Below are 24,366 nucleotides of genomic sequence, written 5' to 3' on the forward strand. Positions count from 1 at the left end.
CGCCCCCTGCCGGCCGCCGGCCGCCCCGCAGCGCCCCCTGCGCGGCGCCCAGGGCCCCCAGCCGCGCGGCCCGCGGGACGCCCGCGTGGTGAATCCCACGTCCCAGAGCGGCCGCCGCTCCCGCCCTGCCGAGGCGAGGTCCCCCTGACCAGCTCGGGGTGAGGAGGGGGCGCGGAGGGGGACACGCAGCCGGAGCGAGGACGGCTGGGAGCCGGGGAGGGGCTGTCCAGGAGGCTGCTGCAACCTGACAACCTGAAGGCCCATCTTGAAGAAGAGCGTCCAGGGGGAGGGCGCTTGCCAGTGCAAAGGTCCGGCGGTGGGACTGAGCCGGACCTCTTTGGGGAGGAATAATAAAAACACCGCATTTGCTGAGCCCGGGGCCCGGTCCTGTGTTTGGAGGAGGGCTGATACATTTAATCCACCCCACAGCTCCCGGGGCCACACTGCAGGCCCCTGCGGCCAGAGTGAGTGAAGGGGCAGTGGAGAGAGCCCACAGAAGGCAGGCTTTGTCCTGAGGGCACTGGGGAGCCATAGCAGAGTTTGGAGCAGGAGAGGGGTCAGCCTGTTTTATTTTTGTGAAGGTCTTCCCGCTGCCAGTGGAGTAAGGACAGCAAAGTGGGGGGAGGCTTGGAGGCTGAGAAGAGGACCCCCGGGGACAGGGTGGAGGCTGGACCAGGCTGAGAGGCAGGTGGATTCTGGGCGGATCTTGAAAGGGGAGCCAACAGGACTGCCACCAGATGGGATGTGGGATGACAGGTATTAGAGGCCCCTTGTCTCCTGGGGAGCCCCCGGAAGGACACGATGACACAGACAGGGTTGGAGGGATGACAGGGTGACATTGGGTGGGCATCTGGACACCCACGTTGGGGTTCAGTGTGAGGCCCAGCCTGAGGCAGCGGTGGGGCTCCACAGCCTGGGGAGTCCTGGGCAAGATGATGTGGGGAGCAGGCACAGTCAGATGAAAGAGGCAACCAAATGCTCTTCTGCCGCCCTGGCTCCTTGTAGTCTCCTGAGTCCTACATGCTGCGTCACCAGGTGGACCCCACGGGCTGGGAGTGAGGCAGGTCCTGTCCCCACCAACACGCAGACTATGGCCCTGACCTCCCGGGTTCTTATGAGAACACTAGCCCCTGGCCCTGAACACATATGGGGTCTGCAGTGGGGGGGAGTAGATTCTTCCCCCCACTCAGCAGGTGGTCAATAAAGGGCTGTGTGTGTAGCAGGAAATAACCTAGAATGAGCCTTCAATGGGGAGGGTCTTTGTCTCTCCCTCTTTACAGTGCGTGTGTACCCCTTCAGCATTAGCACAGTGAGGTGAAACCGCAAGCCTAGAACAAACGGAAAAGCCCCGAGAAGTATCAGGGGCCCTGGGTTGAGTGACAGCTCAGCTCCACACAGCCTGTGTGACCCTGGGTCCGTTTCTTAACCTCTCTGGGCTTACCTACCCCACCTCCTAGGGCTGCTGGAGGGTTAATGGAGTGAATATACAGAAAGGCTTGGAAGAGTGCCCAGCACACAAGCTCAGGGTTTGGCACTTTTCTGTAGAGGGCCAGATAGTAAATATTTTTGGCATTGCGGGCCAGACGATCTCCGTCGCAAGGAATCAGCTCTGCCATTGCAGTGTCCAAGCAGCAATACACAAATGCATCCATGTGGCTGAGTGCCAATAAAACTTTAAAGCAGGTGCTGCGGGCCCAGATCTGACCCTGCACTAGGCGCTCAGCAAAAGCGGGCTGGGAGTGGTTTCATCACTGCCCCTCCGCCTCCAAGTCCCTTAAGCCCGCATAGATTCCTCCAGCACCTACTGTGCTCCTGGCCCTGTTAGGTGTGGGGGACGCCGAAGCCTCGTCCTCAGAGACAGGGCGTTTTTGGTCTACTAAAGAAATGACGCAAGTTTTGAGGTTTGTGCAAGAACAGGAGCGAGAGGTGGAGAGCGTATTGATGGGGAGGGGCTGATGGGAGCAATGGTCTCCATCCCCATATTCTGGTCTCTTCCCCACCCTGAACTTCCCAGGGCGCCCGCCTCCCTCAGATCAAAAGCAAAGTCCTCTCAGGGTCCCAGAACACGGACTCCAACACCCACAGTCTCAGGTGTGTTCCAGGGGACCAGCCTGGAGGTGGGCCACAGGAGCCCGGGACAGGGGGTGGGGCAGAGATGGTGGGCAGGCATCCCAGGTGGCGGAAGTGTCAAGCAAGGGCCGGGAGGTGTGCCAGGGCGGGGCGTACAGGGGCCCAGAGCTGAACTTTCTCCCTGAGACATGGACAGGTCACCCATCTCCCCTCCTCTCTGCTCAGTGCCCTGCAGCCCCCATCCCAGTCTGGGTCGCGTGCACCCACGGTTTCCATGACGGCATTCTCCCCTCTCCCCCTTCCTTGGCCACCCCTGCTTGTGCTGGGCGTGGCCAGCCCCGGGGCTCCGCCCAGCACCCCCTGCCCTGCCCTGAGCTCCTGTAGCCCCTGGACATCTTCTGGGGCCCTGGGACTTCAGGGGGCTCTCACCCCCAAAGCCCCCTCCTCCCCTGTGCCTGAGTCCGAGACGCCCTCACCTCCCCCAGCTCTGACCCCAGCTCAGGCCTTGTGTCCGTGTCGCCCCGCCCCCAGCCCCGCAGCTTCCCGTGTCTGCCTGTTTCCTCGGTGCACTCCAGAGCTCTGCCCTAACCTGTCCCCGTCAGACACCTGCTGTGGCTCCCCAGGGCCCTGCAGCCTCGCTCCCCGGTCCAGCTGAGCCCTGCCAAGCCTGGCCCTCCCTGCACCTCCCCCACCCCACATCCAGACATCCCGCGTCAGCACACGCTGTGCCCGCCTCCAGGAGCACCTTCCCGGCTTGCCCATTGTTACTGGGTCTCCTCCGTTTCCCTGTTTTAAAGCCCTATCCCCTTCCCTGTCCTTCTCTGGCCACCCTTGTACCACTTAATACTTTTGGCAGATGATGTCATCTACCTGGTCCACCCGGGCACGGACTTGTCTGCATTCCCAGCACACACAGCAGGTGCTCAATAAACACCCACGGGATGAGTGGTTTCCTATCTCCCAGGATCCACTTTGACTTCCCCCGTGGGGAGGACGGCGCCAGTGCCGTGTGCAGATGGGCACATGGGGACTCTGCAAGGGACGCCCCGGGCACCCAGCCCCTTGCCGACCCCTCTCTGATACTCTCAGAGATGCCCCAGAGTCACCTGTTCCCCAGATGTGGGGGTGGCTCTGGGGACCCCAGTTGTGGCCAAACTGCTTCCCCCAAAGCCCTCCCCAGGAGGAAACCTGCAGCCGTGAGGGCAGACAAGGGGGGCAGAGGTGATGGGGCTCTGGGCCCCCAGCCTCAGTTTACCCACTGGTTCCCGTGTGCGTGGCGCCCACTCCTGCCCACGCCCTCCTCAGCTCTCTGCCAGGCCTCTGGGTGCGGGGCCAGGAGAGCCTATGAGAGGCAGGCAGGTGCACGGCAGCCCCACACTCACCAGGGCCTGGAGTCCGGAGAGGCGCTCGTGGGATACAGGACGTCACTGGGGGGTGGGGGGCTGTGTTTACTCCTGAGGCAGCCCGTCGCCCTCTTCAAGAAATGAGAAGTGATTTCCTTGGAACGCTCATTAAATTACATGAGAGAAATAAAATGTGTGGGTTAAACGAAACGAGGGATGCTGCCGAGGCCGGAGCCTGTCCTAAGCATCTCCTGATCCTGAGCCTCAGCGCGCTATGCGCCCTTCTTCCACTGAGCGGCTGAGCGGCAGAGGCTCTCAGGGGCCAGGTCACAGGCCCGGGCAGCGGGGTCCCTGGGCTCCAGTGCCATAGCTGCGGTCTTCCGGGAAGCTTTGGAGCTTTTCTCCAATGCCCAGTGGCTCCTGATACACTCCCCCACCTCTCCTGCCACTCTGGCTGTGGTACGGGGCTGGGCACAGACTGAGCACCAACTGCATACTGGCTCCGGGCTGAGTGATGAACGCAGATGTGTACCCCCCTCAGGGCTGGGTCCGAGGGGACCCGGATAAATACCCTGGAGCTGCCGTTCCTGCACCAGCGGCTGTTTATCTCGTGGCCCTGGGGCCCAGCTCCCAGTGGTTACTCAGCAAGCATCTGTGGGAGCCTGCAGGGCTCGAGGAGTGACCCAGGACGATCACTGTGCTCTGCTGTGCCTCAGTTTCTCCATTTGTCGTGTGGAGGTGACAACAGCCCTGGGTTGTGGGTCAGAACAGGAGGTGATGTGTGTCAGGGTGAGGGAACCGAGAGTCAACAGTGATGACAATCGTGGTTCTCGCTGTTATCTTCTTTACACACAGTGGTGGGTGAGCCTGCTGAGACGGGCCTGGAGGCTCCCACCGGGCCCCCTGCACCCCCACCTGGGCCAGCCCCTCCGGAACTCTTGGTGCTATAACTTCAAATGTCACAAGCCCCCTAAAGGGGCCAGGGAGGGGTGAGCCAGATGCAAGAGGCTCCAGAGCACCCCTTCCCCAGCTTCATGGCCCCGAACCGCAGGTCAGGCCCGGCACGGAGCCGCATGCCAGGAGCCATGACCCCCGCTGTCTTCCTGGTCTGTGCCATGGCCCTGGGAGCCCCAGGCTTCGCAGGTGAGGGGAGCCTGTGTCCTCTGCACCTGATAGTTGCTCGGAAAAAGAAATTCATCTGGCTCTGAGTTAAACTCCTTGACATATAAAGAGCTCCCACAAATCAATAACAAAAGTAAATGTCCAGCAGAGGGACCTATCACCATCACTGCCACCACCACCACCATCCCGTGGCTGAGTTCCCTCCGGCTGGGAAAGCCACCCAAATCCTCCATGGGAACACCCTTCAAGTACTCAGGTCCCGAGCTCTCTGTTTCAGACCCTTCGCTGTGCAGCCCAGACAAGTCAGGCTCCCCTCTCTGGGCCTCAGTTTGGGAAATGGAAACGGGACCCCCCACCCATTCTGCGGAGCTTTGGGGAGCTTGGTTGTTTGCGACCAAGAAGGACCGTTATTTGTTTCACAAGCATTCCCCGGATGGGAAGGAAATGGGCTTGGCTGTGGGCAGAATCAGCCTTTGGCAGAGAATGCTGGCCTCATCGTTCCCTTGCTATGCAACCCTGGGCAAGCCACTTATCCTCTCTGTGTATCAGCTTCTCCATCAGTCACAGGGATAGAAACAACGCTGATTCCCCAGGGGGCTCTGGGACCCCCCCCCCCCCGCAGCCTGGGGAACACTCACGCCAGCCCCCCAGGGGCGTGTGGTCTGGGACAGCCCCAGTGGTCCAGAGCAGACAGAGCCCCCAAATCGTCCCCCGAAGAAACATCCCCTGCCCGAGGCAGCTGGGCTCTGGGTGGCCACACGGGGTCCGACCCGAGCGGAGAGGGCTACCGCATGGACCCTGGGGTTTCTTCCCCGCAGGTTCTCAGGGTTGTGCTGGCCCCTCCCACAGCCCTGCCCTGTCACCACAGACACAGGAGCTTCGAATGACATTCACTTGTTACTGGATCGGTGGGCCTCACCGGGCTTAAAATCCGGCTCCCCCGAGCCCACCTGTCCACCCCTGCCCTGCTACCTTTAAGTCTCTGGGCCTCATCCCTCAACTGTCAAATGGGGATGATGACACACAGCAATCTCAGGAGATATGGAACTCGGGTGGGCTAAACATGGCCCCAAAGACCTCCCTGTCCTGGTCCTGGGACCTGGGACATGTCCCCTCACGTGGCAGAGGGGACCTTGTCAGGCCCCCCGAGGAGGGGGTGACCCTGGGTTCCCGGGGGGCCCGGTGTCCTCAGGAGGTCCTCACGAGGGGGAGGCAGAGGGTGGGAGTCCCAGAGATGGGCAGACCCCGCCTTGCCTGTGGTGAGGATGGAGGGGGGGCCGCGGTCCAGGAAGAGGCCGGAACCGGGTCTCGTCTCCCGGGGGCCGCGGGGGGAGGAGGGGACACCAGCCCTCCATTCTGTATTTCTGAGCCCAGAATTGTCAGAGAATTGGTGTGTGGTGGCATGTCACACTGGACATGCCAGGCAAGTGAGAGGCTGGGCGGCATTTGGGGGTGTGGTCACGGCTCCTCACTCATTTGGCTCTGCCCTGTAGGACCCTAGGAGGTGGGGTTGTGGGGGGCTGTGAGGTGGTGCCCACTGAGGCCCTTCATGGCATCCCTGCAGCTGGTGAGGACATCTTCCCGGCCGTGCTGCATATGGCCATGCACTGCGAGGTGGCCAGGTGAGTGGCCGGGGCCAAAGAGAGGGGCTGGGGGTGGGTTGCAGGTCTGGGGTGCTCAAGCCTTAGAGCCCCGTCCCCACACCTCCCAACGCAGGAACATCAGCACCCTCAGTGCAGTCGTGGGGGTTCACACATACACCCGAACCCTCAGCGGGGTCCTGACACCGCGCAGGCTGGACGGCCACCACCTCCAGCGCCTGAAGGGGGCCGGGCAGGCGGACTTGGGAAGGGCACCTTGGAGGGAGGATGCACGAGCCCTCCCTCAGAGAGGGGCTCAGAACAAAGCCTGGAGTGCGCTGCGGCCACGTGCCTCCTCCTCAGTGCCACCATTCCTGCTCTTATCCCTCCCTCCCTCCCTCTCTGCCCCCGGGGGTCTCTCCCCACCTCCAGCCCCCATCAGCTCTCCTCTCTACCTGCCCCACACCCTTGCCAGGCTGGACACCGCCCCCCATGCGCGCCCAGGGTTGCTATGTCAGGTGACCAGCTGGCACAGCACCTCAGGCTGCGATGACCCCCCAGCAGCACGCCTCCACGCTCGTCTGGGCCCGGACGTCCACCTGGCGAGGGGTGGTCCTGGGAGACGGGCTCTGCACCTCCACCTGCCCCAGGTACTGTGAGGTGTGTGCAGCGTGAGCCTGGCACCCTGCAGCCCCACCCTCCAGGTGGAAACACTGGCCCCGTGCCGCAGCTTCCCCACCCCGACACCCAGCCACCCTCTTCTGTCGGGTCCTCCACACTGGGCAGGGAGCCCGGCTCTGCAGATGCCCACGCCACGTCTCCACCTCTGTGTCCTGGGTCGGGCACATGCTGAGTGGTACCAGTGGGTGGGGCAGGGTGAGGGCTTTGGTCTCAGCAGAGCCTCTGCAAGGGGACGCGTGTCCCGGAGGCTCCCCCAGGCCCTGCCGCTCGCACGTTGCTCCCGAGCCCGCAGAACCCTCTGCCTCACAGGCCTGAGTGACCCCTGTCCGTCTCTATGTTCTCTAGTCACCAGAACTGTGCATCAGCCATGACCCCAGATCACCAGACCTACACCCCGTGACCCTGCAGAACATCAGCACCATGGGGGGGGGGCGCTGTGTCACTATCCCGCTCTTGCCTCTGGCTCTTGCCAGAGGCTGGTATACAGTCAGCACTCAATAAATGCAACCAAGGCAGCAACAATCACAGGCCCATCTTACTGTCCTCACAGCCCTGAGGTCTGTGCTGGGGCTGCAGATGGGGGATAGGCGGCATTGGGGCCAGACCCCGTTCAGCCAGAGAGCCGGCACCTACACCCCTCAGGAGGCAGCCGAGGGCCCTATGCCTGTCGCCCGTGTACTGGGTGCTGCAGGAAGCTCCCTGCATACGTGCCATGGGCAGATGCTGGGTAAACTGAGGCCCAGGGGGGGTAAGTGACTGCTGGGGTCACAGGGCTCCCCAGAGCCGGGCTTTGCCCCAGGCAGGCAGCCCCTGAGCCGCCCACTCTTCCTGTGGCAGGGGAGTCATCAGATTTCTCGGAAGCTCCAGTGCAGAACTGGGCGTTGCTGGCTGGGTCAGGCCGACCTCCGACCACAGGCCACAGCCAGGTTCCCCCTTCCCGGGCCGTTGGGTGAGGGTGGGGGCCGTGTCCTGCTGAGCTCTGGAGGGAGCCACCAGCCTGTGACAGCCATGGGGCCTGGGGCCAGGGAGCTGCTGCTGCTGACCGTGGTCCTCACACTGCCCATGAGGCCCACAGGTGAGAGCCCCTGGCCTGTGTGGCTACTCAGCCCTCTGGGTAGTTGCCCTGCTTGTCGCTGGGATGGGGGACCAGGGTGGAGGTCCAGGCCCAGGTTTTCTGGGGTCCAGACTCCTCCCAGCACACACTCGGAGACCTTCCCTGGGCTCCTCGCCTCCAGCCCATCTCGACCTGCTGGCCCCCACCCGACCCCCGCCCCAGCAGGTGCCTGAGCCGTCCGTTCCCACCACCCTTCTTCCTGCCCCATCCTGACGCAGTCCCGCCCTGCCGGCAGGCTCCTGGGGTGCCCGGATCATCGGGGGCCAGGAGGTGACGCCCCATTCCCGGCCTTACATGGCGTCTGTGAAATTTGAGGGCCAGCACCACTGTGGAGGCTTCCTGCTCCGTGCCCGCTGGGTGGTCTCCGCAGCCCACTGCTTCAGCCACAGGTGAGCCCACGCTGGGGCCTGCTACAGCCCCCACGTCCTCGGCAGGGGCAGCTTACCTGACAGCAGGTGGGGTGGGGGGGCTTGGTGCGTGAGGAGCGCAGCCCTGCGTCCATCCCGAATACCTTGTTAAACAACCACTGACGTTAATATTGAAAGTGTCGGAGGTACTGTTATAACTGAGGTGTGAATTATAAGAAATATAGCAAGCATTACGTCCATCCGAAGTACCTTGTTATAATACTGATTAACATTAATGTTCTGACGATCTGGGTAAATCCCATAATTGAAGCGGGAATGCAGATACACATGATTATGATCACAGGGCTCTCGCCAGGATCACACGGGCTGCCACACCCCCATTCTGCAGACGGGGGAGACCGAGGCCCCAGTCTTGCTCTCAAGACCCCCTCCCCCTGCAGGGACCCCCGAACGGGCCTGGTGGTGCTGGGGGCTCACGTCCTGCATGCTCCAGAGCCGACACAGCAGGTGTTTGGCATCTCGGTTCTCATCAGGCACCCGGACTACCAGCCCACCACCCATGCCAATGACATCTGTCTGCTGAAGGTGAGCTGGGGGCGGGGGGACACTGGATGCAGGCAGGTCTGGGCTGTCCGTGGCCACCCCATGACGGCCTGACTGACATGTTTGAAAAGCAGCTGGAAGGGTCCCGTGAGCACCCAAGTCAGGTCACGTCTCTCCTCTGCCCTCCGTGCCTCCCACACTCTCCCCTCAGCCCCCGACTCAGGGCCGACTGAGCTGTCAGCATTCCGGCATGCTCGAACCCCTGGGCCTTTGCACTGGCTGTGGCTCGCTCCAGGACACACTCCCACAGACACCACCTGGCTTTCTCCCTCCCCCAACTCTCTCAAGTCTTCACTCAAATGTTCCCTTCTCAGGAGGCCCCCTCTGCAAGCTGCCCCACCCCCCGCCGTCTCCCCATCCCTTCCCTCTGGCCCACCTATCCTGGGTCCAGCACTGCTGAAAACATTTGCTTCTTCACCATTGTTCACTGCCTCCTCTCCAGACTGGGAGGACAGGGATTTTTATCTCCTGTGGCCATTTATGGCCCACAGCAGGCCTCGATGTTCAGAACAGATGAGACCCTAGGGCATCAGATACTCCAGTCCCTGCTCCCCAGGCCCTTTGTGGGGTTTCTGCGCAGGAAGCAGCTCTTCCCATAAATGTGAGCTTCCCTCCCTGCTCACACAGAGTGCATCCATTTGGACCCCCCACGGCCCCTCCTGCTTGGGGGGCACCCCCCACATCTCCCACTCAGGTGCCCCAAATTCAATTCCATGCATCCCAGGACCTCCGTTTTAACGAGAAAACACCTCAAACCTGCTCTCCAAATGTGGAGAAAAGGGGAATGTCCAAAGCAGAGGGACATTCCACATGACAGAAACAGGTCCCTGGGAACAGGAGGGCTTGGGGTGCCATGTTCTCTCGGCACAATTAGAAGGGCGCAGCAAGTGTCAGTGGCCAAAGCTCACATGTGGATTTTGCTCATCTGTGAAACCCCAAAACCTGGAAGCCACAGCTCACCCATCCCATTATGCAGCTGGGGAAACCGAGGCTGGGGTACGGTCGGGGCAGGGCCAAGGCCACAAGGAGTGAGTGAATACCAAAACTGGGGGCCTGGGTCATTCATTCCATAAACATTGATTGAGCACCAGCTGTGTGCTGGGAACTGGGGATATAGCCATGAACAAACAGCCCCAGGGCCAGTCCCCTTAGAGCCTCCAGTCCAACAGGGTGGCAGCTGAGTAAACTGGTCCTGACAGGGGCACATGGAAGCCCCGAGGAGGCTCTGTCGTACCCTGGGAGTCTAGTCTCAGGTGAGGTCTCATCTGTTCTCAGAGGGGAGCTTTGTCACCTGGAGGAGGTGACATCTAAGCTGAGACCTGAAGGCTGGATAGGAAAGGTGTTCCAGCCTGAAGGGGTGGGGGAGTGGGGTGGGGGGACCAGGGAATGACGGTAAGTTCATTCTACCTGGAGGGGAGGGCTGAATGGTGAGGCAAGCGGTATTGTCCCAAGCACAATGGGGAGACATGGGAGAGCTTACAAGCTGGGGAGATGCTGGTTAGAAGGACACTTACTTCTGGCAGCAGGGGAGGCCAGAGCCCTGGTCTGAGGGGGTGAGGCCTGATGGGCAGGGCCTCCTGATGGCCCGATGGCTGCTACTGATTTCTCTCCATGAGGCCAAGAAGAGACCAGGTGTCATGATGGGTAAACCGAGGCAGGAGGTCGGGGGGTAAGCCTTAATTCAGCAGTCTCTCTGCAGCTGAACCGCTCTGCTGTCCTGGGTCCTGCAGTGGGGCTGCTGAAGCTGCCACGGAGAGGTGCCAGGCCACTCAAGGCTGGGGCGCGGTGCCAGGTGGCTGGCTGGGGCTCCATATCTAACTTTGAGGACTTGCCGCCCGGGCTGATGGAGGCTGAGGTCCGCGTGCTGGGCCTGGACATCTGCAACAGCTCTTGGAGGGGCCAGCTGAACCCTGGCATGCTCTGCACCCAAAGTGGGGACCGCCGGCGACGTGGCTTCTGTTCAGTAAGATACTTGTCTCCACCCTGCCTGCCTATGGTATGGGGAAACTGAGGCCCACAGAGAGGGCTGGAGATGGGCAGAGTCTTGGGAACTAAGTCCCAGCTCACTTTTGAGACCAGATGAGACCTCACCTGAGACCCTGGAAGGACAAAGAATTTTCCAAGGTCACAGGGCTGTCATGTACAGCTGTGCAGGTTGTGCACTGCACAAAGGGCTACAGATTTGTGTATCTATAAGCGGTGTTCAGTAGGGGTGCAGTACACATCTCGATTAAGGAGTTTCTGCTCCTGAGACCCTGTATGGACTAATGGCAGCCCTGGCCCTGATGCTGAAGGAGAAACTCAACCTGGAGGATTTTTTGTTCCAGGCAGAGTGTAGTGATTCAAAACAGAGATTCTGGAGTCCAGCTGTGTGGGTCCAAATCCAAACTGTGCCACTTCCCAGGTGTGTGGCCTTGGAAAAGTCACCTCACTTCTCTGGACCTTTCTCCATCTGTAAAACTGCCACACTAATAGTACCTACTTCATAGGGTCAGAGTTGATTTTAGATTATAGTTAGGGTGATAGGACTGGGGAGGGGAGAGGAGGAGAGAAAGCAGCAATTTTAGGGTGAGTATTCAGGGAGGCTTCTCTGAGGAGAGCACCTTTTGAGCTGAGATTTGAAGGAGTCTTGAGGAGATCTGAGGGAAGGCATGCCAGGCAGAGACTCATCTCAGGGCTGCCATGTACAGCTGTGCAGGTCGCCTACTGCACAAAGTACTGCAGACTTGTATATCAATACCAGCAGTGTTGAAAGGGGGCAGTAACAGGTCTCAAGGATATAGAAAAGCCCAGAGACTAGAGCAAGCTTGCTTTACTTCAGGAACAGCCCAGAAGGCTGGTAGGGCCAAAACGAAAGGAAAGGAGGACAGACAGGTGGGTGAGAGCTAGATGCTCACAGCCCCTGAAGGCTGTTAAGTATCGTTTTTGCTGGAAGAGCACTAGGAAGCCATGGAAGGGTTTCGAGGCAGGGAAGGGTCCTGATCAGATTTGCACATAGAAGCTCCTTCGGGGAAAGAGGCCCAGAGATGGACGCCTGAACTTGCCTTTCCCTCCACCCCCAGGCGGACTCTGGGGGGCCCCTGGTGTGCAGGAACCAGGCCCACGGCCTTGTCTCCTTCTCTGGACTCTGGTGCGGCGACCCCAAGACCCCCGATGTGTACACGCAGGTGTCTGCCTTCGTGAGCTGGATATGGGATGTGGTTCGAGGGCCCCGGCCCAGCCCCCTGCCCAGGACCACCGGGTCCCTGCAGGAGTTGCCGGAACCACGGCAGCACTGGGTATACAAATGAGATGGCAAACGATGCAAACAGCTCCTTCCCCGGAAATCCCATGGCCAGGGCAGGTCATCCACGGGCCCCCCAAGCCCCGGGGAAGCCTGGCATGTATGGGGTGGGGTGTGGGGTAGGAGAGGGCATCAGTTCCAAACCCAAAGGGCCAAAATGACCAAATAAAATGTTAACTGAATAACCAGACAGGATGGTTCATCTCCAGGGTCCATCCACGTTCTTTTGAGCTTCTCTTGTGCCTTGGTGTGGCCGAGGGTCTGGCTTTGCCACTGCCTCCCTGAGTGACGATGAGCCGCTTGCTTCAGGACCCAGGCCCCACACCACCCTCCCCGCACTGACCCACCCATAGCCCATAGCCAGTGCAGCCTCCTGGCCTTTGCCCACGCAGTGCCCCCCGTGTGGCACTCCTTCAGCCTCCAGCTAACCACACCCCCGTATAGGTGGGGAAGCCAAGGCCGGGAGAGGGTGGGGCCTCAGGCTGGCCAGGCTCCACGTGCAGTCTGTTCTCACTCTCTGAAAAGTGCTTCCAACAAACGTTGCCCGGCTTGTCACAAGGTTTGGGTAAGTCCCAGCTGGTGTTATTGTCGCATTATCATTAATTGTATTATTGCTATTATCACACCCCCAACCCTTCTAGGCCAGGCCTCCTGGGGGTGCCTTCAGGGGGATTCCTGGGGGTGCCCTAAGCCATCTTGATCCCCTCTTCCTTCTCCTGCCCTAGAAAGGCTTTCTCCCCGCACCCCCCCAGCTCCGCACATTATTGTCCTCAGCTGTCTCCCTGGCTGCTGCCCACTGCCCAGAGGTAGACACTGAGGCCCAGAGACAGAAGGGGTCTCCCCCCACTCACCACCCTAACAACACCCCAGGCCCCTGGCTGGTGACCCACTACCAAAGGGGGGCAGCACAGAGGCTCAGAGAGAGAGAAACAGAGAGAGAGAGAGAGAGAGAGGGGCAAACCAAGGCTTGGACACTCCAAAGTGGAGTCTTTATTTCTTTGGTGAGGCAGGACCCCAGGCTAGGGGAGATGGCCTTGTCGGGGGGCTCGGGTGAACCCATTACTAAAGGGCACTTCTCAGGGTCACAGGTAAGGCACTTCTGAGGGGCTAGGAGAGGCAGAGCACAACCGCTCCTGTGCGGCTCCCCCAAACTCAGAGCTGGACTCTTGCCTGCTGGGCCACCCACGTGTGGCCTGACCCTCTGGTCCACATGCAGACATGGGGCAGGGACACCAAGCAACAGCCCAGAGAGAAAGCAGGGACTTGGCCCAAGGCCAGCATCTGGCTGGTGTCAAGACTCCTGAGCCGGCTGGTGGGTGAGGAGGGTCCAGTTGGAACTGGGCTTAGGGGCTTGGCCAGGGCAAGTCTCACAGGACTGAGAGGCTTTGGTCTGGACCTCACCTGTGGATGGGGCAGCCAGAACTAGGGGTGCCGCTCAGACACGTGGCTCCAGGAGGCAGGGTAGAGTGGGTCCTGGCACATATACCCCACCCCGGGCCAGTGGGTGAGCAGGGGCTCCTGTGCCCCACTGGGTCCTGCCCTAAGTGCACTGGGCACCACTGGACATAATGCCCCGCTCTGGGCTGATGCTGGCCCAAGGCCTGTGTCAGGAGACACAGACAGCCCCTCACCCACTCCAGGGGACAAGCTGGGCTTTTCTAAGGGGCCACCACAGGACGTACTAGGGAAATGGGGGCAGGAGGGAAGGCAAGCCCTGGAGTTCTTGAGCTGGTTGGGGACAGTGGCTGCTTCCTTGGCCTATCTGAGGCCTGGGTAGGTTCTGAGGCTCATTTATACACACCCAGGCCGTGGACCCCTTCCTCACTCCCAGTCTGTAGTCGGGAAGACTGGGGTGCTTCTTCATTAATTGCCGGCAGGGGTGAGTTCCCAGCCCTCTCGGTGGTGGCGATAATTAAGTTATCCCCTAGAGCAGAAGCAGCATGGGGTCGTCCTGGGCAGCACGGTACCTGCGGCGGGAGCCCTACCCACCAGCCACACTCCCAGGCCTCCTCCCCCGCAATCCTTCCAAGATATTGTCAGGGGGCTCCCGGGCCCCCCCAGGTGGTCCCGGTCCAGGCTCTGGGGAGCGTCCATGGGACATAAATTAGATTCGGCTGTGGCAATAAATAAAACGGGGAGGCCTTGAACGCCAGGCCCAAGCCGGCCCCACAGGCTCACACGAAGTTCTCCTCCTCCTCCTCCGACTCTGCATCTGACGGCTCAGGGGTGCCTGCAGAGTGGGAGGGACGAAAAGAGAAATGGGGGCGCGGAGAGGGGCGGGACGCTAGACCCCGCCGCTGCTCCCCGCTCCGCGCCGCACCTGCACAGCTGCCCGGGTGGCGCACGCCGATAGAGCGGCCCAGGAAGCAGGTGGCCTGGCGGAGGTGGCACGAGGACATGTAGGTGACGTTGTTGTTGCCGCAGAGCTCCTGGCCGGGGCTGGAGGGCGCGGGGCAGGGCGCCGCGCGGCACACCACGCAGTGAGCACTGCCCGTCTGGTCCACCACGCACGACTGCGGCCGCGGGCACAGGACGTGCGCGCAGGACTCTGCGAGCGAGGCAGCGGGGCGGGTCAGGGGCGCGGCCCGGCGGCTCCCACCCTCAGGCCCCGCCCCCGGCCGCGCCGTAAGCCGCGCCTCTTCCGCGCGCCCCGCCCGCACCCGTTCCACACCCAGGCCCCGCCCCTCGGGCTGCACCCGCAAGCCCCGCCCCGAGTCACGCACCCCTATCTCTCACCCCACGTGAGCCCCAGACCTCCCTTTCCAAAACCCCACCCCGCTTCTCCTCCTTCCGACCCCACAGCTGACCCAATCCAGCGGCGCCCTCTCGGGAGTCTGGTTGGTAGGCCCCGCCCCCGCCCGCCCCGGCCCCGCCCCCACGTACTGCGGCAGCGTCCCGGGTACATGACGCGCAGGTCCGGGTGGCCGCGGCAGCGCGCGGCGCGCAGCTCGCACTCGTCGCGGTAGGTGGCGCCGTCGGAGCCGCAGACCTGCAGGCGCGCCGGGAGCCCCGCGCAGTCGGGCGCGCACTCGCAGCGCGGGCGGCCCCCCTGCATGCGGCACGCCTTGCCGGGGCCGCACTCCACGCCCTCGCACGAATCTGCGGACACAGGGCACGCGCGCGTGGGGGGGGGCGCGTGGCCGAGGCCCGAGGTCCGCGGAGCCCACGGCGCCCCCGCCCCCTGTTCTGAGGCTAGAGGCCGCGCTGAGTGGGGGGCGGTCCGGAGTCGGGGAGCACGGGCGAGGGCGACTGGTTCGGAGTCTGGGTGCCGGATCCGTTGGGGACGAGATCAGCCCCGGGCCCGCTGGGCCGGGAGTCGAGGCTGGGCTCTGTCTGGAGGCGGGGCTCAGAGTGAGCGGGAAGGGGGGTGTCTGCCCGGAACCTAGGGGTTCAGGAACGAGCTTCCAGGGCCCGGGCCCGCTCTCGCTCCGCAGCTGGGCCACCCGCTCGGGCTGGCGTCTGTTCCCTGATTTACGCCCCGTGAAGGGAAGGCCGGCGGGGGGCCCGGCTGCGTCAGCGGAGGGGAGCCCCACCCCGTCCATGCGCCCGTCTGGGGAGGACGAGCAGCGTCTGCCTGCCAGGACCAACCCGGAGGAGGCGTCGGGGAGGGCGGGGCGTTGGCACTAGGCCCTGAGGCTCATTTCCTGGGGAGGGGGTTTCCCACATCCCGAGCCCCCTGAATCAGGGGTTACCCCTGCCCCTTCAGCCCTATTTCTCAGGAAGGGAAACAGGTCTGACCAGGGCAGTTCTTTCTCTGGGGTCTCCCCTCCACCCACCACCCCCCTCCCCAGACCTTGGGAAACGCAGATCAGACCCAGACCCAGACCCAGACCCATTAATGAGCTGCTCGTCTTACAGGCCCTCCCAGGCTCATTGCAGTCTCCCAACCACTCCGCCACGAGGTGATGCCATTTTGTCAGCATTTTACAAAAGGGGGAAACTGAGGGCCCGTTACAGCTGTGAGCGGAGGAGAGCCAGGGGTCCTCAGCACAAAAACTCAGGCCAGTCCCCAGATGGACCCCCCCCCCTCAGCTCTGTTGCTTGTGGGCCTGGAGGGCAGACTCAAGCTCTTGAGTTCAGCCTCAGTTTCCCTGTGCATAAGGTGAGGCCGACTGGCGGAGCATGAGCATAAATGAGCGGGTGAGCTGGCGCCCCCATGTCACCCCTGCCAGGGCATGTGGGCCGCACCTGGGCACCTCCCACGCTGCCTGCCCACACACACATCTGGAAACACTCCCCCTGGGTGGCTTCACAAGCTGGAACGGAAGTGGGAGAACTGAGTTGCCTTCCCCAAGGCCAGATGAGATTGGGGACGGGGGGGGGGGGGGGGTGCGTGTGTGACCTGGACCTTATGCCCAGGCCGGGCAATTTTTGAAGTCTGTCCTCCTCCCAGAACCCAGAGGAGGTTCTAGAGGGAGCCAGGGCACATGGCAGTGAGTCCAAGACCACCCAGCCAGGCTGATCAGGGATTAATCACATCCCAGTGGCCAGCTGGGCTCTCAGCTTGGCCCTCAGCTCCAGCCTCCTCCCTGCCCTGGCCCCACCCGCTAGGACCCGATCCCATACTTTCCCCAGCTGGCAAACTCCTAATGATGCCCCAACACCCTGGTACTAATGCCCACCTCCTTCAAGCCATGCGCCCACACCACCTCTGGGCCCCTGCAGGTTTGGCCCGGACCAGAGAGGCCTGGGAGGGTCCCCAGCCCCTTCTCCAAGGCAGAGAATATGTCTTGGCTCATTCATTCATTCATTCTGGCCTCAAGGAGTTCCTAGTCTGATGAAGGAGGCAGCAGAGAACACTCCTCAGAACATGGTCCAGAAGGCACATGCTTGTTAAACATGCATCTGTGGTCCCACCACAGATCCCTGGAATCTGTGTGGTTATGGGCAGATTAAGTGTTTGGAACACTGACTGGGGCGGGGGGTGGGGATCACAAACCCAAATGGCCAGTTGGGAAAATCCACCTTCCCCAGAGTTAGGTGTGAGTCGAGTGTACTTCTCCCAGGTGGCGTGCAGGTGGGAAAGGTCACCCAGGCAGAGCACGCAGCATGAGCAAGGGCCTAGAGGCTAGAAACCAAGCTGGGGAGTCCTCAACAGATGGAGGCTTCTTCCCAAATCCTCAACAGATGGAGGCTGAGGCCTGGGAACCTCAAGTCCCCAGCCTCTCTCTGAACCCTGGATTCCTTCCACAAACACTCAACCTCCTTCTGCATACCCTGAGATGGGGAGCTCATTCTCAGTTGTCCCAGTGACCCTGGCCTGTGGTTGATGCCCATGGTCTCACCTTTGCAGGGGAGGCAGTGGACAAGGCCCAGGAAGCCCAGAAGGCTGATCTTGTTCCCCGGGTGAGTGAAGTTGGACCAAGCGGTGTCAATGTTGCTGGAGGCACAACACTCCGCTTGGCTGACGTCAGTCTTCAGCACCAGGCTGCAGGTGGCCTCTCGGCCCTGCTGGAGCCAGCACACACCACCTGTGGACAAGGGGGGCAGTGACTGCCACACCAGAGGTGCCCTCCTGTGCCACTCCCAACACCCGGCTCCCAGCCCTGGGGGATGTATACAGTTGGTGCTCGGTAATTACAGAGGGGATAACTTGCTCCCAACCTGGGAAGGAGGGGCAGAGACCTGCACGGATGCTCCCATCCCAGCTCAGCTCTGGATCCTTTTGCCATCCTTCTGGGATTCCTCGTCCTCTAGGAGCTACAACCCCCACTCATGGTGGGAAGCTCTCCCCACCTTCCCTCACTCCAGGCCCCCAGGCCCAGGCCTGGCATCCTGCCCAACCAGTCAAACACCCAGAGCTGGACATGTCAGGGTCAGTGGGCCCTGGAGCCGCCTCTCCGCCTCTGCCCTCTGTCTAGACAGCGCCCGAGGGCACACAGAGCCCCCCTCGCCTGGCAGCCCCCCCTTGCCTGGCCCGCCTCTTACTCACTCCAACTTGGGAACATTCCCCTTGCATGAGCTCACCATCTCCCTGGGGACACGGCCTTCGGGGAGGGGGCTCAGCTCTCCCCTTCGAGCAGGGCTGGGGTGGGGCTGCGGGGTGGGGTAGGCAGGCTGATAGCCCTCCCTTTCTGCACCCTTAAGTGGGGGCAGGAGTGGCCATGGCCCCCATCCCAGAGAGCTCACTGGTTCCCAGGCACTGTCTGAGCGCCTTACAGGGACCAGCTCTGGGAGCCCAGCACCTTGGCACCCATCTTACAAAACAAGAAACTGAGGCCGGGAGTGGGGATATTCCTTGCCTGGCAGCCCCCAACAAGTGGCCGGTATGGGATTCCAACAATCCATCTGCCTAAGCCAAACCTGGAGAAGATCTGAAACCTCAGGTGGAGGTCCAGGGTCCAGCCACCCAGCCCTGCCTCTCTGGGGCTTCAGGACTCACATGGTTCAGGTTCGAATCCTGAGTTTGCCACTTACAAGCTGTGTGACCCTGCACCTCAGTTTCCCCATCTGGAAAATGGGCATGATGAGAGTACACACATTATTGGGCTATTATTATGGATTGACGGAAGGTGGACACTAAGCACTCAATAAATGTCAGCAGTCATGGTGACTACTACTCATGACAATTGTGAAAGAGAGCCACATCTGCTCTGCTGACCTCCTGGTGACCCTCCTTCAGGCCCTTTGGGGCTGGGGGAGGGGAGCCTGAAGCCCTCCCAGATTGAACCTGAGGAGGCCTCCGATCACCAGCTGCCACCCTCGCCGCGCCCCCCAACATCTCCCCCAAGGCCCGCATTCCGGGCAGGCCCACGTGGGTGGCCCACCCCGCCCGCCCCTTCCGGCCGCCCCACTCACCGGGCGCGGGGTCCCCCGAGCCCACGGAGCCCACGGAGCCCACGAAGCCCACGGCCCAAGCCAGGGCCCCCCAGGGCAGTGGCCACAGTGGCCCCGGCGTCCCGGGGCGCATGGCGGACGCAGAGACGGCGGCGGCCCCCGCGTCGGACGCGCGGGCTGGCGGGCGGGCGGGCGGGCGGGCGGCTGGGAGGGCGGCGGCACCGACTTCCCAGCGCGCGGCGGCCGGGCGCTCCCTATAAAGGTCCCGCTGGCTGCGGGCGGGGCGGGGCCGGGCCGGGGCGGGGCGCGAGGCAGTGTCGCGCACGGTGTGTGCAGAGGCTGGGCCTGGTCACCCCGAGGGCAGCTGGTGGGGAGCGGGGGTCCGCCCTGGGAGCCCGAGAATTTGGGAAGGTGTCCCTGTGGCCAGCGCGAGAGGGCCGGACCAGTGGTGGGTGTGAGTTCCGGGGCCCACCGTGAGTTTGGGGGGGTCTTCAGCCGGAGGGCTGTGGCTGAGCTAGCTGGAGACCCACGGGGAGCGGGTCTGCGGATCCGTGTATCACGTCGTGGTTTGCAAGCGGTCGCTCATGTGGCCCGAGTGTGATCTGGGCCCCTAACCTCTTCCCCGCCCCTACGCGCCCCCACACTCCAGAGACCTCAGCCCCAGCAGCATCCACCCACTCACACCCCCGGCGCACTCCCCCTGGCCGCTGCAGCCAGTGGGCTCGGCTGGGTGCGAGCGAGTGGGGATGGGCCGGGGCTGGTGGCAGCAGAGGCGGGGGGGGGTGCGGGGTGCGGCAGCAGGAGACCCAGAGCCACAAATGGCCCCAGCGTCGGGGACAGCAGTGAGCCTTCCGAGAGACTTCCAGAGTGTGGCCCCTGAGCTTGGCCTTTGGGAGACGGCACCAACCCCTCCTCCCCTCCCAGACCTTTGCAAATGGTCCTCCCAGGCCCCATCGAAAAGCACTTACTGGCTTAGGGTTTTTTCCTCTCCTCGGGTTCTCTGCCCTATATATCTGGAGCCCTTGACCACCCAGAATCCCAGCCTTTCCACAGTTTATGACAGTGATATCAGACATCAGAATGGCCCTGGAAAGAATTGAATCCACTGGGGCCTTGGGGCAGCCAGATGCTCCTCCTATGTTGGAGTTCATCCCTCCTATCTTTGGGGCTCCCCCCCAAAATTGTCAGGGCATTCTCCAAATGCTCATGGGTCCTGTTCAGCCCCTCTCTGTTTGAAAGAAATAATGACCATCTCCTTATGGCAAGGACTGTTGGGGGGTGCTGGGGTACCTGGGTGACCAAGGCTGACCTGGTCTTGTCATCAGTTTAAAGCCCATGGTTTGTAGGGGCCATAGAAACAAAATACATAGATGAACAAGTTAATGTATAACTTCAAAGAGTGGTAAATGCTTTCAGGAAAATAAAAAAGACTGAGAGCAATGGGGTATCTCATGGGGGTGATGATGCTACCGCATCACCTCCCATTCCTGCATCTTCCCCACCCCAGATGTGGAAGCCAAAGATCCCTGCAACTGCACAACACAGACCTTCCATATGCACGAGATCTGCCACCAGAATATGCCATGCCTAGACCCCTTCCTCCATCTCAGCTGCTCAGCCTGACCCATGTGCCCCCACCAGTAGCCAAGGGCCACGTTCCTGCCTAGTGGCACTGAGGGAGGACACCCAGCTGTCTTGGCCTGTCCCTGACCTCTCTGTGAAGGGATTCTCCCCTGGTTGGGGAATGGGGCAGGGATGGGACCCTATGTTCTCATCCAGGGTGTGCAAGAGCTAGACATTGTGACCTTGGCCGAGATCTGACCCTGCCATGGCTCAGCCGCCCCAGCCGGCGTTGTGCAAACCAAAGGGTTATTGTCAGCCTGGCGTGGGTTCGAAACTGAGGGTGATTGCCAGCAGCCTCCTGCCCCACCCCCCAACCTGGCACATCTCCCCAACACAGAGGCCATGTGCTGGGTGACCTAAAGCAAGTCATTGGCCCTCTCTGGGGAGCCCCCTTTTCATGCCTTTCTCTCCACCCTGAACTGGCCTCAGCCTCATCCCCTGCAGCCTACTTCCTACCTTGGCTGTCTAACATAAGGCCCCTCCCCAGCTCAGACATCCCCCATGACTCCCCATGGTCCCAGGCTTCACTTTTCCAGGCCCCACAGAAAACAGGCCATGACCATCCAGAGTGATCAGGGTTCTGATGGAGGATGCTGTACCCAACGCAGACTGGGGAGGTCAAGGCCGACTTCTCAGAGGAGGAGGACATTTAAATCGCACTGGACTGAACAATGGTGAGGAAGGGGTTGAGGGAACAAAAGTGGTAGGATGTTTGTGCTATGGGTAAGAGAAAGCCCACCTTAAACGTTTGGATGGGGGAGGGTTCCAGATTACACAGGTGGGCCCAGTGGAATCAGAGGATCAAAAGCAGAAACCATTTCTCTCTGTGGTCAGAGAGATGCACGGGACCTGCCATTGCCGGCTGTGGAGGTAGAGGAAGGGGCCTTGAACCAAGGAATGTGAATGGCCTCTAGAAGCTGGACAAGCATAAGTCAGTCAGAGAAAGACAAACACCATATGATTTCACTCATATGTGGAATTTAAGAAACAAAACAGATGAACATAGGGGAAAGGGGAAAAAAGGAGAGAGGACACAAACCATAAAAGACTTTTTTTTTTTTAAGTAGACTCCATGCCCAACATGGGGCTTGAACTCACAACCCTGAGACCAAGAATCGCATGCTCTACTGACTGAGCCAGCCAGGCGCCCCTAAGAAATTCTTTTTTTTTTTTTTAAGATTTTATTTGTTTATTCATGAGAGACAGAGAGAGAGAGAGAGAAGCAGAGGGAGAAGCAGGCTCCCAAGGAGCAGGGAGCCCGATGCGGGACTCGATCCCAGGACTCTGGGACCATGACCTGAGCCGAAGGCAGACGCTTAACCGTCTGAGCCACCCAGGCGCCCAAGAAATTCTTAACTGTAGAGAATAAACTGAGAGTTGATGGAGGGAGGTGGTGGGTGATGGACATTAAGGAGGGCACTCGTGGGGCGCCTGGGTGGGTTAAGCAACTGACTTCGGCTCAGGTCATGATCTCAGGGTCCTGGGATTGAGCCCCGTGTTGGGCTCTTCACTCAGTGGGGAGTCTGCTTGGGATTCTCTCTCTCCCTCTGCTCCTCCCCCCACTCATGCACTCTCATTCTCTCTCTCACATAAAAAAATCTTCAAAAAATTAAAAAAAAAAATAGAAGCTGGAAAAACAAGGAACAAATCCCCCCCGTCCCGAGACTCCAGAAGGAATGCAACTTGATTTTAGTTCAGTGAGACTCATGTTGGACTTCTGACCTCCAGAACTAGAAGAGGAAAATTTGTGTTGTTCTAAATCACCATGTTTGTGGCAATCTGTCACAGCAGCAATAGGCAGGCACCACAAATTGGGCTTGGTGCCTCAGTGATAGGGTCCCTATCGCTGGAGACAAACAAGGGAGTGAACGCAAGTATGAAGACAGGTGGCAGTACAGAGGCCCTGGAAGCAGAAAGGTTGTGGGGTCTCCAAGGAGGTGACCCTGAGGACTGGAGGGACAGGAAGCCTTCTGGTGGAAGCCCAGTGCAGGATGTGCCACCTTGGCCAGGCCACTTGTGTGACCGCTCTGTATCCCATTTTCTCATCTGTAAAATGGGCACAGATCCCCTTACTGCAGATTCCAGCCAGGATGCCAGGGACAGTGCCTGGTGCACAGCAGGGGCATGACATGTGTATACAGATTCTTATTAATTAGCAGATAGGTGTTTGTCCAGAGAAGATGCATGATGAGACTTCTTTGCCACTCACTGATGCCATGAGACACGCACCCATTTTACAGAGGGTGGAGGAAGGAAAGTGACCTTCTGGCAGTCACAAAGCCCCACAGTGTTGGGACTGGCATCAGTACCAGATAAGCAGAATTCCAGGACCCATGTACTGAGCTGTGGGGCAGGGCCCTCCTCTTCTGGACTGGACAATGACAGCCAGCCCGCAGATTGTGGCTGGCATGCCCCCCTTCTGGTCCCAGCACCAGATTTTCCTTGGAGTAATCACCTCCTGTGCTCCCAGCCCAAATGATCCCAGGAGTGGGCACCTCTCAGCCTCCCAGGCTCAACTAATTAGGATCATCTGGCATTCAGCAAACCAGAAGGAGTCAGCTCTGAGACTTTTTTTCTGGGAAAGAGACACTCACTTCCTGCCTGAGCCGGAGGGGTGTGAGCCTGGAGCTGCAGGTGGCTCCTACCAATGGCCAGCGAGAAGCCAGGCCAGTGGGACGCTGAGCCAAGAGAGGCAGCAGAAACTCCCTGTACTGTAATTGGAGGTCCTGGATCCAGCTGTGCCTGAATTCCTCCACCCCAATAAGATGAAGTCCATTTAAGCTGAGTTTCTGTCACTTGAAGTGGACAAAACCAGCTTTCATTAAGCCTGTTTACATTTTATTCAAGTGGAGCCTTTAGGATCCAGAGCAGCGAGCGTATCTGCAGGGGCTATAGCAACCACGCATACCCTGAAGTGCCAACCTTTGCCTCCAGGATATAACCCCAGAACTCCCAGGGTCACTTCCTCCCACCTTCCTCAATCAGAAGAAGGCTTGGGATAGACTCCACACCAACTTAAGATCTACCGCCCTCGCACTAGGACCTGCAACGGTCAGGGCTCTGGCAAGCAAAGCCTTGTGGGTTCTCTAATAGGGCATGTGATGCTGATAGCCAAGGCAGCAACTGAAGACTCGGGCGTGGTGGATGCTATGGCAGAACCCTGATCAGAGCTGGGCCTCATAACGCCTTGGTGGGATTGCCCTCCCCTCTCAAACGCCACCCGTGGCTCCCCATGGCCCCTAGACAGTCCTGGCTTTTCAGCCTGGGTTCCGGGCCCTTCCTGCTCAATCCAAGCCCATTCCCGCGGCAACTCTTCCACGCCATCCCCAAGGCCCCTTCCCCATCCCCTCCCCTGCAAAGGGAACAGATTTTGTGCAGGAAGCAGGCAGTATTATTTGCGACTGAAGGTAGGGCCCACCCCCAGCCCAGAGGTGAATGCTGATAGGCCGAACAGGACCTACGTAATGTCGGCCACTCCTCTTGCTGGCCATTGGCTTAGATGAGGCCATGTGACCCAGCTCCGGCCAATGGTTGGAGAGCTAGCCTGCTGGGGTGGGGCCTGGGAGACCCGGCCGGGCTGAGCGAGCGTGCATGTGACCGGCGAGAGCTGGAGGTATTAGTTTCCAGTTTGCTGCTCTAACAAATTAGGGCCAGTCCCGCCGCACAGATGGTTAGCTCGCAGTGCTGGAGATCCGGAGCCTGCGGCGGGCTCAGCCGCCGACAGCAGGTGTGTCGGGGGTCGCAGTGCTCAGCGCGGGCGCGCGGGCGGCCGGCCGTGCGTACACGCGCTGCTGCGCGCGGC

At 60.7% G+C, this 24,366-nt stretch overlaps 2 protein-coding genes across 3 annotated transcripts; one reads left to right on the plus strand and one right to left on the minus strand.

Annotated features, from left to right (window-relative positions):
* The first annotated feature begins 4,411 nt into the window (after nucleotides 1-4,411).
* On the plus strand, nucleotides 4,412-12,244 carry PRSS57 (serine protease 57). The gene is made up of 10 exons (XM_064593542.1): nucleotides 4,412-4,556; nucleotides 6,100-6,157; nucleotides 6,252-6,387; nucleotides 7,142-7,282; nucleotides 7,373-7,523; nucleotides 7,634-7,745; nucleotides 8,129-8,299; nucleotides 8,719-8,863; nucleotides 10,581-10,844; nucleotides 11,944-12,244. The coding sequence occupies exons 1-10, from the start codon at nucleotides 4,412-4,414 to the stop codon at nucleotides 12,169-12,171; spliced, it is 1,551 nt and encodes a 516-aa protein (XP_064449612.1). The 3' UTR covers nucleotides 12,172-12,244.
* An 887-nt stretch (nucleotides 12,245-13,131) lies between these two features.
* On the minus strand, nucleotides 13,132-19,160 carry FSTL3 (follistatin like 3). 2 transcript variants are annotated; one of them, XM_045863514.3, is made up of 5 exons: nucleotides 18,963-19,159; nucleotides 17,450-17,635; nucleotides 15,048-15,263; nucleotides 14,485-14,712; nucleotides 13,132-14,394 (listed from the first exon to the last, which is right to left on the minus strand). In XM_045863514.3, exons 1-5 carry the CDS (start codon nucleotides 19,072-19,074, stop codon nucleotides 14,339-14,341), a joined length of 798 nt encoding a protein of 265 aa, XP_045719470.1. In that variant the 5' UTR covers nucleotides 19,075-19,159; the 3' UTR covers nucleotides 13,132-14,338. The 2 variants fall into 2 exon arrangements, with proteins under 2 accessions (XP_045719470.1, XP_045719469.1); XM_045863513.3 differs by having other exon boundaries at nucleotides 13,132-14,712; nucleotides 18,963-19,160.
* Between the last annotated feature and the right edge of the window lie 5,206 nt (nucleotides 19,161-24,366).

The sequence above is a fragment of the Mirounga angustirostris genome, unplaced genomic scaffold, assembly GCF_029215605.1.
Source record: "Mirounga angustirostris isolate CCGP_5_RB_7025 unplaced genomic scaffold, mMirAng1.0.hap1 SCAF_1, whole genome shotgun sequence".
NCBI classification, from domain to species: domain Eukaryota; kingdom Metazoa; phylum Chordata; class Mammalia; order Carnivora; family Phocidae; genus Mirounga; species Mirounga angustirostris.

Coding starts and splice junctions, on each gene's coding strand:
- PRSS57 (XM_064593542.1), top strand. CDS start 4,412: ATGCAAGAGGCTCCAGAGCACCCCTTCCCCAGCTTCATGGCCCCGAAC. Junction 4,557..6,099: donor GGGAGCCCCAGGCTTCGCAG/GTGAGGGGAGCC, acceptor GCATCCCTGCAG/CTGGTGAGGACATCTTCCCG. Junction 6,388..7,141: donor GGCAGGCGGACTTGGGAAGG/GCACCTTGGAGG, acceptor TATGTTCTCTAG/TCACCAGAACTGTGCATCAG.
- FSTL3 (XM_045863513.3), bottom strand. CDS start 19,074: ATGCGCCCCGGGACGCCGGGGCCACTGTGGCCACTGCCCTGGGGGGCC. Junction 17,636..18,962: donor CTCGGGGGACCCCGCGCCCG/GTGAGTGGGGCG, acceptor CCTTGTCCACAG/GTGGTGTGTGCTGGCTCCAG. Junction 15,264..17,449: donor CCACTGCCTCCCCTGCAAAG/GTGAGACCATGG, acceptor CTGTGTCCGCAG/ATTCGTGCGAGGGCGTGGAG.